General features: G+C 52.8%; 1 protein-coding gene across 3 annotated transcripts in view; it reads left to right on the forward strand.

The window, feature by feature from the left end:
* MAP2K3 (mitogen-activated protein kinase kinase 3) overlaps positions 1-2,150 on the forward strand; it is a 34,182-nt gene extending 32,032 nt beyond the window's left edge. For all 3 annotated transcript variants that reach the window (XM_017861378.1, XM_017861379.1, XM_017861380.1), the window contains 2 exons: positions 413-458; positions 1,070-2,150. In XM_017861378.1, coding sequence (XP_017716867.1) covers positions 413-458; positions 1,070-1,153 — 130 coding nt within the window. In that variant the 3' untranslated portion in view covers positions 1,154-2,150. The remainder of the gene's footprint in view (positions 1-412; positions 459-1,069) is intronic.
* Positions 2,151-14,517: the final 12,367 nt, after the last annotated feature.

Genomic DNA, 14,517 nt, shown 5'->3' on the forward strand with positions numbered 1-14,517 from the left:
GAGGAGCCCAGCAGTGTCCCTGGGCAGTCTGACCCCTTTAACTGGGGACTAACCTCTCCCAGAACCCATGATAAGGAGTTTTCTCTCCTGACTGAGGATGCCAAGTGTATGCTTGTTAGGCAGAACATGGCAGTCCCATTTTGGTGTTGATATGAAAATTCCTAGGTCACTATGGAGACAAGAAAACCAGGACCCCAAGAGCCAGAGAAACTTGCTGCGAGTCTCTAGTTTGCCCCTATGAATGCCTCTCCACCCTGGGAGAAGCCCTGGACACTCCTGTCCCTTCTTCCCTGGGTGCACGTGTCCCCTGCTGCCAGGCCTGGGGCAATCCCAGAGTGGCTTGGCTGGCCCTCGGGGGCTGGGCTTCCTTCCTCCCTGCCAGCCTGGCCACAGCTGCACTATTCTCTCCTAGCCTGAGGAAGAACCCCGCAGAGCGTATGAGCTACCTGGAGCTGATGGTGAGTATGGGCGGGAGGTGCCTGCCTTGCTCTTCAGGGCTGGCTGGGGCTGGGTGGGGCTCTGGGGAGAGGGCTACATCCTGCACACAGATGGGTAGCTCCTCCGGCTGGTCCTGTGTTCACTCCTTTAGGTGCTTGGTCATTTGTTTGCTTCTGCATATCTGGCTCCCTCCTCCCTCCTTCCTGCATGCCAGGCCCTGGAAAGGATACACAGGCAGTGTGTGACAGAATGGGGCAGAGGGGCCAAGGGTGGCATCAGGGAAGGCTTCATGGAGGAGGTACCATTTGAACTGAACCTGGAAGGATGAATAAGGGTTATCTGCTGATGGAGAGGCTGTCCCAAGCACAAGGTCCAGCATGGGCAGAGGCCTGATGTGTCGGGGGAAAGGGAGGTCAGTGTGGCTGGAGAGTGACCACAAGAGAGCTGAGGAGGAGCCACAAATGCCATCTGTGACTGTCATGGAGGGCCTCCTGGGGGTGGAGGTCCTAGAAGGATGAGTAGGATTTTGCCAGTCAGGAGGAACACTTGGGCTGGAGCTGGTTGGGGAGGAGTGGCCACCTCCCCTTCCCGCTACCCCCTCCATGGTGACTGTGCCTTCTGTCATCCCCAGGAGCACCCCTTCTTCACCTTGCACAAAACCAAGAAGACAGACATTGCTGCCTTCGTGAAGGAGATCCTGGGCGAAGACTCATAGGGGCTGGGCCTCGGACCCCACTCCGGCCCTCCAGAGCCCCACAGCCCCATCTGCGGGGGCAGTGCTCACCACACCATAAGCTACTGCCATCCTGGCCCAGGGCACCTGGGAGGAACCGAGGGGCCTGCTCCCACCTGACTCTGCAGCGAGCCATTTGTCCCAAGTGCCAAAGAAGCAGACCATCGGGGCTCCCAGCCAGGCCCTTGTCGGCCCCACCAGTGCCTCTCCTTGCTGCTCCAAGGACCCGTCTCCAGCTGCTGAGATCCTGGACTGAGGGGGCCTGGATGCCCCCTGTGGATGCTGCTGCCCCTTGCACAGCAGGCCGCTGGTGCCTGGGTGAATGGGCCACTCTCTTGCCCAGCCTGGATGCCACCCAAGTTGTATATTTTTTTAATCTCTTGACTGAATGGACTTTGCACACTTTGGCCCAGGGTGGCCACACCTCTATCCCGGCTTTGGTGCGGGGTACACAAGAGGGGATGAGCTGTGTGAATCCCCCAAGACTCCCATGAGGGAGATGCCATGAGCAGCCCAAGGCCTTCCGCTGGCACTGGCGAACGGGGCCTCTGCGGGGCACACTGGGCCACCCAGTCCTGCCCGCCACCCTAATCGGTGTCATTCACCTTTTCGTTTTTTTTAATTTATCCTCTGTTGATTTTTTCTTTTGCTTTATGGGTTTGGCTTGTTTTTCTTGCATGGTTTGGATCTGATCGCTTTCCCCCCACCCCCTAGGGTATCAGCCTCGCCCTCTGCTCAGGCTGGGGTCCAGTGGGAGGGGCCCAAGATCTCTGCTCAGAGAAGTGCAGGGGGAGCCTTCCAGCTCACTCTCCCTGAGGACTGGCTCGACGGGGGCTATGGGTTTGCTTTGGTGGTGTTTTTAAAAAAAGAAAATATATTTTTTTGAAAAAACGACTGCCCATCCCGGGTCCTTTCCCTGATGGGTTGGGGCAGTTACCTGGTTGCTGTTTTAATTAAAAAAAAAAAAAAGGATTAAAGGTTGTGTGAGACTGCATGTGACACCTGTGAGCCCCCCTCTTACTTGGGGAAGGTTGTGGCCCCTCGAGGGACCCTTGCCTCTGGGCCAGGGCCAGGGTGTCGTGCTTAGGGGAGGGAGGGTTGCCGACCCATCAGGCCCTTCTATATCTGAGGACACAGAGGACCCCAGAGGGCTGTGACGAGGTAACATCCTGTGATCATCCAGGCACCAGGCCCTGTACTGACGCTGGACAGAGCAGCGAACATATAGGCCCAGCCCACTGCCGGTGGCCACCCATCCCACTGTCCTGGAGTAGTGACAGTCAGTCAGGTGCACAGAGCGGCGAGCACCCCAGACACTGCACCTGGGCTGGACACGGTGACCTCATGGAGGTTACGTGACCTCCAGTCTACAGATGGGGAAACAGACCCAGAGAGCTGACATCACTTGCCCAAAGCCACACAGCTTAGAAGAGAAAAACAGACTTGGGGACAGGTGGTGGGCTCCGCAGAAGGCTCCGGGGGGAGTGGGGGCAGCCTGATGAAGGCGCCCTTGCAGTCTGGCCCTGTGACACTGGCAGCATGGCTGGGGCAGCAGCGAATTTGCTCACGTAAGCAGGGTGTGCTCAGCTGCAGGTACCGTTGGGTTCGAAGTTCAGCTGATGGCCTGAAGGACTTGCGTCCACCTTGGCTGTTCATCAGTCTCAGATTCACCCCCTCATGGGGACCAGTCAGGACCCAGGGACTCCAAGAGCTCAGCACACCGTGCCCAGGGTACCCCGAAGTCCCAGGACTGGCTCTTACCAGCTGGGAAGGAGTCAGATTCATCCCCATGCCAGGAGGGTGGGTGTGATGGCTCAGGTCAGGTCAGGCATGAGGGACTCAGCCCACCACTGCTCAAGGTCTGAGAGCAGGGCCTCTGTGGCCCTCTGAGGAAGCTTAGGGTGTGTTCCCAGGAGGAGGGTCCCCATGGGGTCTGTCTCACCCTTGTCCTGCCGCACTCCTCCTGTCCTCCAGCCCCTGTCTGGATCAGGTCTCTGCCCACTAACCCTTCCCTGGCACAGGGGCTAATAGTTCCTGGGAGCTGTTGTCTCCCTCCCTCCATCCTTCAATCGTGAAGACTTGTTCTCACTCCAGGACCTTTGCACTGGCTGTCCACTCTGTGTAGAACACCCCCTCCCCCGTCTTCCTGTGATTGGCTCCCCACAATCCCATCCGGGTCTCCCATGTCACCTCCTTAGCGACGTCTTCCAGGACCACCCTGGCTCAAATAGCCTCCGCCCACCAGGCCCAGCCAATCTAGCTCATTATCCTGGGTTATCCAAGACGAGACCTGACTTGTCACTGTTGTGTCGTCAGCACTGAGAATGCTGCCGACACCGAGGGAGCGCTCGGCTTCGGCTGAATGAACACATGAAAGAATGAATGAGGGAGGGAGGGAAGCGGGGAGGAAGGGAATGAATCCTTTGATGGGGCGCGGCCCCAGGTTCCGTCTCCTGTAGCCGCCAGGGGGCGGTAGAGCTCGGCTTCAACCGCGTGCCCTGGAGCCCCGCCCGGCCCCGAGCGCCAGTCCGCGTCCTCGTGTGTCCTCGGCGCGGCTGGAGGCTGCGGGCTTGCCACGCGTCAGCCCAGTTCTCGGCCTCCGTGGCTGTCCTACCCGTGTGCACCCCCTGACCCGGCCCTCAGGGCTTCCGGGGACTCTGCAGCTTGCAGAGAGCAGCAGACCCAAAGCCTAGCGATTTACCATGCGCGCCCCTGAGGTTACCCAGCGCCCCGCAGCTCACCGCGCAGCTCGCGGCTCGCAGGCCTGGCTGGACGCCTTAGCCCTTCACAGAGAGCAGGCTCCTCCACGCACGACTGCAGCCCCAGTCGTTTCCAGTTCCCTTGCCATTTATTGGACACTTTTGCTTTTACAGAGCATGTCCAGCCATCAGAGTGGGGAAGCCAGTGTACAGTTCACTAACATTTACGAAGCCCAGGCCCTTGACAGTTTATACTACCCATGGCCTCCCTGGAGGTCTCAAGCGGCAGGGCCCCTCTCCCCTGTTCCCTGGCCCTGAAGTGGGCGAATGGGGATAGGGAGCGGCCGGGCCCCACCTCCCCCGGACGTCCGCATTTCCTGTCAGGCAGCAGGGTCCGGGCAGGCGCCTCTTCCAGGCCCGGGATTAATGAGTCTCTGGACCCGGAGATGGCAGAGGCATGTGGACTTTCTGTTCAATTACAGCCGTGAGAGCCTCCTCATCAGGCAGCATTAAAAATGCAGCAGACAGGCCGGGCGTGTTGGCTCACGCCTGTAATCCAGCACTTTGGGAGGCCGAGGTAGGTGGATCACCTGAGGTCGGGAGTTCGAGACCAGTCTGGCCAAGATGGTGAAACTGCGTCTCTACTTTAAAAAATACAAAAATTAGACGGGCGTGGCGGCGCACGTCTGTAATCCAAGCTATTTGGGAGGCTGAGGCAAGAGAATCGCTTGAACCTGGGAGGCGGAGGTTGCAGTGAGCTGAGATCGCGCTGCTACACTCCAGCCTGGGTGGCAGAGTGACACTCCTTCTCAAAAAAAAAAAAAAAAAAAAAGGAGAAAGAAAACCCAGCAGACAGGCCTGCTCAGGAGCAGTGAGGCTGTGGAGGGAGGATTTGGCGAATTCCCTTCTAGAGGCCAGGGCGGGAAGCCTCTCCTCCAGATCCCTGCTGCAGCTCCTGTCTTTGGTGGGGGCCTCCTCATGGTCCACAGTGCCCCACCCTGGGTGCCCGCCCCCGCCTCCCCTGTACCCTGAGCCTGGCTCCCTGCGCTTCACCCCGAGCCTGGCGGCGCAGGGCCTCTGCCCGGGCTGTCTTGTTCTCCGCCCGCAATGCTCTTCCCTGGATGTGCTCCCGCTCAGGGGTCTGCTCAGATGCCTCCCTGACCACCCTTGTCCTGCCGCACTTTCTTCACATTTATTTATTTTCATTCTTGCCCTGCTGACCGCCTCCCCCGCAAGACCAGGAGGAGCCGGCCTTGCTCACAGCAGACAGGGCAGGTGCAGGAAGGCTGCCACAAGGCTCAGCACAGACAGCAGGTAGCAAGGCTGTGCGGGAGGTGGTCTGGGGGCAGTGTTGCTGTTCTGTTTATTCCAGGTGTCCGCCCTGGGAAGGCTCTCTAGAAGCGAGCCGATTCACGCGTTGTGCTGGCTGAGGACTCTGCACCTCAGAGAAGGGAAGGCAGGAGCTTCAGGCCAGACAGCAGGCAGCACTCATGCCAGGGGTTAGCGTCGTCCGAGCTTCGCTCCCGCTCCCATGCCCTCCCTCGGAGCCGGGCTCTGCTTCTGAGGGCAGGTCCCAAGAAGGCCCGTGCTGCCCACCTGGCGGCTCAGGCTCCAGCAGCCCCGAAACAGTGGTCAAGTCCCTCTTCCCCCAGGGAATGGTCAGGGGCCAGCAGGATTGAATGTGTCCCCCAAGCTGCTGTGTTGGGGTGGGGCCTCACAGCGGGATTAGGTCCTGGGGGCCCGCCCTCCTGAATGGATGAAAGCCGCCAGCCATCTCCCAGTGGGTTAGTTACCCAGGGGGCTGGTTGTAATAAAAGGGCGTTTTGCCCTCCCCTGCTCCTTGCAGCACTCTCTTGCCTTTCCGCCTTCCTTCTGCCATGGGAGGACACAGCAGGAAGGCCGTGTCAGATGCCAGCCTGGATCTTGACTTCCCAGCCTCCAGAACCCTGAGAAATTTCTGTTGTTTAGAAAGTACCCAGTCTGGGCTGGGCACATGGCTCACACTTGTAATCCCAGCACTTTGGGAGGCCAAGGCGGGAGGATCGCTTGAGGCCAGGAGCTCAAGACCAGCTGGGGCAACATAGCAACACCCCATCCCTACAAAAATGCCAGATGTGGTGGTGCCTGTCTGCAGGCCCAGCTACTCCAAGAGCTGAAGTGGGAGGATTGCTTGAGCCCAGGAGATCGAGGCTGCAATGAGCGGTAATTGCCACTGCACACCAGCCTGGGTGACAGATTGAGACCCTGTATCCATTTAAAAAAAGAAAAAAGAAGAAATCATCCAGTTTGTGGTATTTTGTTATAGCAACAATGAAACAGATGAATACAGGCCCCCAACACCAGCATTATTATCTCATCCTGGTTTCCTTGTGGGCAGGGGCCATGGTGGGCAGGCAGGACCAGTCACCTCATCTTCCAGTAGGGGCTTGACCTCTGACCCCACCTCTCCCTGATGCACCAATCCCCTCGACCACGCCCCCACCAAGGCCTGCCGGCCTCTGCTTGCATACCTGCCCTGATGGGGAGCTCACTCACATACAGACACGATTCCTGGAGGGATCTGGACTCCATCTTCTTGTCCCTGCTCTAGTTCCCCAGGCCTGTGACGTGAGGGGCCCATGTGTAAACCCTGGCTCACTCTCAATGCTCATTTCTTCGCCTTTTGTGAAAGCTGTTGCAAATCCTTTTGGAAACCAGGTGGGAGGGTCTATATATACATCGGCTGTACTATGTTTATCAGAGCTTGTGTGTCTTCATGCCCAGGGCAGCCAGCTTCTCCTGGAGGTTACAGAGGCTCAGTGAGGCTCTGACCCCTCCTGAGGCCACCAGAGAGTGAGGCAGAGCCAGGGAAGCCCAGAAACCCAGGTGTCCTGCCCCTAGTCCCTACCCCAAGCTGAGGCTCTGCCCCGCCCCAATGAGCCACCTGCCAAGCCAGGTTTAGCTGCAGCCACCCACTCTGTCCTCACAGAAGCCGTGGGCTGCTCTATTCCTGTTCTGGGCCAGCCTTATTGGGGACTTGGGGAGGCCTGGGGAGGCAGCGGCAGCTGCAAGCTCTGGTTGGGGATGGGGGAGTTGCTCTGGGCACTAGCCTAGGAAATTCTTTCCTTGTCTGCCTCCCAAACCCTCCATGGCTCCCTATTCCCACGACATCCAAGGAAAAGGAGGCACAGCATGAACTTGACAGCAGAGCCTTATCTGGGTTGTTCTCCACAGGGCTTGGCCCATGGCACGCGTTATCTGAGCACCTCCTATGTGCCACGTTGTGTTCTAGAACCTTAGCTGTAGCAGGGCTCAGACAGACCTGGGCCTGCTCAGCCAGGGCATCAGGCAGGGAGGAGGCCCTCGCGGAAAGCCGTGCTTCCCCCATTCTTCCAGCATCACCCCATGATCACTCCCTAAGGAGAAGCAGTGAACTCGATCTAAGTTAATTAGTAAAGTCATTTAAACTAGTTAAGCTTAATTACCATTAAATGATTACATTTAATTAATTAAATTTTTTATATTTGAATTTAAAAGCCCCTGGGGCAGGCAGGGATTTCGTGCCACCCAAGAGACCAAGGGGTTGAAGGACAGATGGCATGGGCCCTGCAGGGCGTGGCAGAGAGACTGAACTTCATATTCAGGGCAAAAGTCACTGGAGGGCTGTGAGCCGGGGAGAGTCATCTAATTGCATTGAGAACAACAGTGGCAGCAAGATCACGCCTGTTTGCCCTCAAAGCCCTACTCTGTGCCTCTTCAGCCCCCACTGTCCCCAGCCCTTGGGTCAGATAACCTTGAATTTGACACTGTCACCCCAGGTTGTATGACCTTGAAGATGTCACTGCACCTCTCAGAGACTCAGTTTCCTCATCTGCAGATTGGGGCAGGATCTTGCAGGATTGTGGGTGGTTTCAACAGAACCCTGAAGCATGGAACAGGCTGGCACACAGTAGGCACTCCATGAATAGTGCTGTCCCTCTGGTCCCTGCCTCCACTGCCTCCTCTTGGGCCAAGCCCAAGTTTATTCTGCTTCCTACAGTCGCCTTCAACTATGATCTGTCCCCGTGGGGTCCCTCAGGACACACATCCATGGCAGAGCTGGGCTTGCCCTTAGACCTTCAGCTAGGAGGCTGGAGGCATCGGTCCTGGGACTGTGAGATTTCACAGGCTGTGCTTGCAGGCAGGCACAGACCTGCCATCTTGGGGTCCTGGAGCCCTGATTGGAGCTAGGGCAGAGCCTGGCGAGGTGCCCAGACCCCTTCTTGGGGCCCACTTGGTCCCTTCTGTCTGTGGATGACTTTCAGTGAGTCAGCACATCCCTCATAATTTGGTTGCTGTGAAGTGGAGCTGAGGGGTCAAGGATGCTTGCGTGAGTGCAAAGCCAGCCAGCTGAGGCTGGTGTTCCTCACGAGCATCTGTCCAGCCGAGAGAGGAGACCTGGAAGTGTATCTCCTGTGCCATCTCCAGGGGATGAAGCTCCACTTGCACCCAGCAGTAGCTCTGTAGATGACAATGGCCTTAGTTAGCTCTTCCCTGTCTCACTTCTCCACTTCCCTATGGTATTTCCTAGGATTTACTTGAGTCCAAAGCTTCTCAGTGTCTGAGAGTGTACTGGGAGAACCCAAGGAGACAGCGCCTCTGAGAATCATGGTGGGCAGTACAGGAGCTGACCACAAAGTGCTCAGCAAATGACGCCTGATATTGCAGGGATCCTTGCTGCCCCACTGGACCACGCCCTCCACATCACCGCTGGTACTTCCCCACAGAGTCTGAGGTCTACTTCCCCCAGCTTCTGTCGCACCTTTAGACTTCTCTGTGGCACTGCTTTCTCCTTTCCTCATCATCTCAGCTCCTCCCTCCTGTTAGCTGTGTGACCCTGGGCAAGTCACTGCACCTCTCTGATTCTCCACGTTTTCAGCCCAGTGTGCTGGCACCTGACACCCTCTCTGGGCAAATGCCAGCATACTTTGCTAAGCAGTCCTATCTCAGGTCTTGTGGTGTCTGCCAGAAATCTCCAGAAGGCAGAGGATGAAGGCCTGGGTGTTAGTGTGCTGGCTAGAGGTCCTGGGGACAAAGGCTGGTGGGGTGGGGGTATTGCACTCCCAGTTGAAGGTCCTGGGGAAGTGTTTGTGGGGCTGTCAGTCATTCATTTTGTTGGGTCAAGGTGTGAGGAGGTGGGCCGAGGTGGGTGGGGGAGGTTGACAGGTGTGGAAATCACAGAGGGCCTGGAAGGCTGCTGCGAAGAGTCTGGGACGGACTCCTGGGCATAGAGTAATGTTGGTACCTTGACCGGAGCCTGCAGACCTCCTTACTGGGACAAACCAGCTCCCTGTCTGCTCTGTGCTGTGTTGCTAACCCTTGCATCTCAAACCTGCTTCTGAGAAGTATGCAGCAGGGAAGCCCAGCCCCTTGCCTTAAGGCAGGACAAACTCAGAGGCATAATTTGTGCTGCAGAGCTCCCTTGGGCTCAGGCCATGGCAGGGATGGAAAATGAAGAAATCCTTCCTTGTCTTCTCCTTCTTTTCCCTTGGCTCCCTCGCTGGTTTCTGCTGGGAGAAACTCCCTAGGGAAACATTTGCACCTGAATCCTCCTCTCAGACTCAGCTTCTGGGAGAACCTGACACGAGACAACCTGCTGGCCCTGGGCACCATAGGCAGGTTTTAATAGAATGAGTTTATTGGCTAGAATGCAGGTTTGGTTACTTATTAAAAAACGAAACCAGCCGAGCGCAGTGTTTCACGCCTGTAATCCCAGCACTTTGGGAGGCCGAGGCGCGCGGATCGCCTGAGGTCAGGAGTTCGAGACCAGCCTGGCCAATATGACGAAAGCCCGTCTCTACTAAAAATTACAAAACTTAGCCAGGCGTGGTGGCAGGCGCCTGTAATTCCAGCTACTCGGGAGGCTGAGGCAGGAAGAATTGCTTGAACCCGGAGGGGGAGGTTGCAGTAAGCCGAGATCGCGCCACTGCACCCCAGCCTGGGCGACACAGCGAGACTCCATCTCGAAAAACAAACCAACACCAAAACCCGTTAATGATGGTTTAAACAAGGTAGACGATTATTCGCTCCTGTAACAGTCAGTGGTTCACGGGGGACGGCGGGCTGGGTTCTATCGCTCTTCTGCCCTTCGGGGTGTGGGTTCGTCCCGTTCCTCCAGCGCACCTACAGGAGGGGCGCCCCGCGCCGCTCGGACCCCGTTGGCAGTATTGGGTCACATGGCCAACCGTGGCCGCAAAGGAGGCTGGGAAATGTAGTCTTTTTTTTTTTTTTTTTTAATTTATTTTTTTAAAGGGAGCCAGCCCTCCCCGGAACAGTGGGGTCCGCGGCTGCGGGAGGGGAATAGAGGTGCGGGCTGTCATTCCGTCCGCAGGGAGGGGGCACCAACTTGAAAGCGGGGACAAGATTCTTTTAGGAAGAATGGTCTTCATGTAAGAAAATATGCAGAGGATTCTGTGGGTGTGGAAAGGGAGCTCTTGCCGGGGATGCAGGAAGATGTTTCTGGAAGTGGCCGGCCCAGGGCGTCCTGGGACAAGGAGTGGCCAGGCAGGTCCTATGAGGACCCTCCCAGGGAAACCCGACCTTCTTCCATCTCAGGGAAAGTGGACACAGGCAGCAGCCTGGGAGGGGCGTCAGAGGTGGGGAAAAGGAGCGAGTGTAGACGGAACTCTCCAGGCGAGCAGGGACAAGTTGCAAACGACAAAGCTAGGTCGCGAGTGTAACGACACGGAACATGGCAGCAGTGGGGTGAGGGACCCTAGGCCTCCTGGGAACTTCCGGGGCCGTTTGAGAAAGCCAGGTTCCCTCAGGAGGGGTTAGGGGCGTTTCCATTTTAAATACTAGCGAGGTGTCCCGGGAGGCTGATAACTGGCTTCTGTCCATTTTCCACACGTGTTTGCAAAACGAATGTGTCATATGTGCAGATGCGCATCCCTGGAGCCCCAGCGTCGTCTGCGGCCTTCTGCCTCGTGGTTACCGTTTTCCGTGGCTTCCCTGAGACACTCCCTGCCCTGGACGCGGCCTCTGACTCCAGCGTCCACTCCAGTAAATAGCCCCGACGTGGACACCTTGCGCAGGCAGTTTTGTTGGCATTTCAGATTTGAGATGATTTCCTCCGGCATGATTCCCAGAAGAGAAATCGTGTAGAAGTGCATTTGCCTGTAAGGGCCGTGGTTGGTACAGTTAAATATCTGCCTGGTCCAGTGGTGCCAATGTACCCGACCACCTGCAGTGCACAGGCAAAACCTTGCTTGCAGAGGGGTGGGATAGTTTGGTTTCATCTCTTTCCCAGATTTTTAAAGTACTGTTGAAGATATTAAGCAATTTTAAAAGTAATTTTACCTATAATCCTGTCTGCTAGCATTTTGATTTGTATCCTTCTAGCCTTTTTCCTAAATATAAATTTTTTATTGTGTGAAAATTTACATACACAAGCCTTTTATTATGAAAGGTTCAAACATACACAGAAACAGAGAGTCACATAAGGAACCTTCAGGAAGCCACCAGCAGCTGCAGCAGTGATGCCCGCACACAGTCCTGTCTCATCTCTACCCTCAGCTACTTCCCCTCCCAAATTATCTGAACATTCGTTCCATTCATCCCAGACACAGTATAATTTAATTCACAAATATTTCAGAGCATAGCTCTGGATGATTAGGATCCTAAAAAATGGCAATAACAGTCTTTAACATTTGCACAAGTAACAACCATCCCTTAATATCAGCAACCATCCAGTCTCTGTTCAAATTTCCAGTTGTCTCATAAATAATAGAATTAGCAAAAGAATGGTTTCATTTGGTATCTGAATAAGACCCCGCGTCTCGACTGGCTGATGGTTTGCCTCAGTGTCTTTCATTTAGTGGTTGCCCCTCCCTGTTTTCTTATAATTTATTTGTTGAAGAAACTGGGTTGTTAGATTATAGAGTTTCCCATAGTCTGTACTTCCGGTAAATCCGTAGCTGGTCTAGTGACTTGACCAGATCAGGTTGGACTTTTTTTTTTTTTTTTTTTTTTGGCAAGAGCACTTGGTGCAGAGTTCTGTGCTCTTCTGTTGGGAGGCAGTGTTCTGTCCTTTCTTTGTGGTATTAGCAGCTGCTGATGCTCAGTGCCTGGACTCATTAATTGATTAGTGGTTGCAAATAAATGTAAAACTAATGAGTGGTTGCGTAATGGTGATAGTCTATCATTCCTTCATGTATTTGCTGAAATGTTTCTATAGAGAGAAACTTCCCATCTACCAAACTTCTGCTATTTGGCTACCTGGTGGTAAAGTTTACAAACTGATACATGCTTGATCTGGTTCCTCTAACAGTTTTCTAAATTAAATTGTTCTTCCAGTAGTGATCAAGTAGGGATAAAAAAATAAGTACAAACTGGTGAGTTCAAAGACACTTTATGTGTTTTAATTGATTGCATTAATTGCCCTTATTGAAGTTCAACTTGTCCCATCTTTCAAGCTGGTTCTTGAGTACTTTGGACATGACCCCAGTAGTCTTTGAGAATGTACTTGCTCTCTGGTTTAGCAGGAAGCTGCAGGTTTATTGTGTGCATTTACTGCTCTAGACCTGGAGTCAGCCATTTCTCCTAGGAGCCCTAGTTCCTTTTACTGAGCATAATACTCAGCATAATGCAATGATTGAAACAGTTTAAAATGATTTTTTCTTTTTGTTTTCAGGGCATATTGCACTAGAAATGTATAGTCAATTTATGGTATTTTGAAGTTCCTTGGAATACTTCTTCTCAATGTGGTTGTAAAATGTGTATACACAGGCCGGGCACAGTGGCTCACGCCTGTACGTCACGCCTGTCACGCCTGTGATCGAGCAAGACTCCATCTCAAAACAAACAAACAAACAAACAAACAAACAAAACAAAAAACATGTATACAGAGGTTCATTTGTTTCCTTTTGCTTTCAATGTTTAGGGAATTTGTAAAACTTTTATAATTATATAACATACTTACATGTTTCTAAAATCAAATCTACGGATGAATTATATTCAGAGAAGCCTAACTTCTATCCCCGTCTGTCCCACCCTGTCTCCACTTTTCCCCATATGTAAGCATTATACACAATATACAGTTTATCCTTCATGGCATTTGTAAAACATGGCCACAAATCCTTGGATATTCATCCCGTTAAGAGATGTGTTCCATGTCTCTTTGCTTGTATCTGAAGGACTTGTAACCGCTTTAGCTAACAGTGTGGCAGAAATGATGTGCACAGACTTCTGAGGTGGGTTGTAAAATGCCTTAGTGCCTCCACCCAGCTCACCTGGGGCATTCATGCTTGGAGCCGCCTCAGCCACCGCGTGAAGTCCAGTCACTCCAAGACCCCTTTTTGGAGAGGCCACGTGTAGGCACTGGGTCCACCTGCTGAGCCCAGCCTTCCAGAGGTCCTCCCAAACACTGCTGTGTGAGTGAAGCCATCATGGAGCCTCCAGATCAGCCCATTCTCCAGCTGGATGTCAATGAGTGATCTCTATCAATACCGCATGGGAAAGAAAAACCACCCAGCCAGTCCTGCCTGAATTCCAGACCCAAATAATCACTTACGTAATAAAATGATTGTTCAGACCTACCAAAAAGGTAGTTTGTTATGCTGCTTCAGGTGATTAGAATGCCCTTCCTTTTCCATTTTCAGTATAAGATGGTTCATGTAAGTGTGTATCCTGCCTCTGTATTAGATAAATGGTAGCATATTAGAGTTACTTCCCTACGTCACACTTTTCACTAGACAATATGTCTGGCCATCACTCCAGAGAGATTTTATTTTATCTTATTTTATTTATTTTTTATTTGAGACAAGGTCTTGCTCTGTCACCCAGGCTGGAGTATAGTGGTGTGATCATAGCTTACTGCAGCCTCAACTGCCTGGGTTCAAGCAATCCCTTCTGTGCCTCCTGAGTAGCTGGGACCACAGGTGTGCACCCTTGAACTGAGCTCTTTTTTTTTTTTTTTTTTTTTTTTTTGAGATAGGGTTTTCCTATGTTGCCCAGGCTGGTCTCAAACTCCTGGGCTCAATCAGTCCTCCTGTCTTGGTCCCCCAGAGTGTTGGGATTACAGGTATGGGGGTCCATCTCAGCCTCCAGAGAAATTTTAAAGCACAGGTTTGAATTTTGTTTTGTTGGCCAATATAGAAATCTTTTTTTCTACTAATAGGTGAATTAAGACCATATGATCAGTATGTTTAACCTCAGTTCTGTCATATTGTTTTATGTTACATTTATACTTATGTAAGTCTTTTCAACAAATTGTTTTTCAGTGTGGCTTTTATTTTTCTCTATCTCTTATTGTTTTTTTTTTTTTTTTTGGTACTTAGGAAGGGTCATATTTTTGCGGAAATGATTACCTTTATACTAATATCTGTGCATAATGCTTTCAGGCCCCTTTTTTTTGTCTGTTGGTTTCCTATTAAGAACAATATTGAAATTTGCTAGTGTCCTCTTCCCTTTCCTTTCTCTCCCACAGCACCTGATTTGAATTAATATCCTTTTACTCCTAGTTATTAACTATAAGGCAGTCAACAAGCTTATTCTACTTTTCATATGCTCTTCCCATTTTCACTCAAATATCTCATAATCATACTGTAACAGCTATACTTTATTCCTTACAACCATTGTTTGCTCCTAATTGTATAAGTAAGTATAGGCTGTATATGTTGAATACTCACC

The sequence above is a fragment of the Rhinopithecus bieti genome, unplaced genomic scaffold, assembly GCF_001698545.2.
Source record: "Rhinopithecus bieti isolate Rb0 unplaced genomic scaffold, ASM169854v2 scaffold_62012, whole genome shotgun sequence".
NCBI lineage: Eukaryota > Metazoa > Chordata > Mammalia > Primates > Cercopithecidae > Rhinopithecus > Rhinopithecus bieti.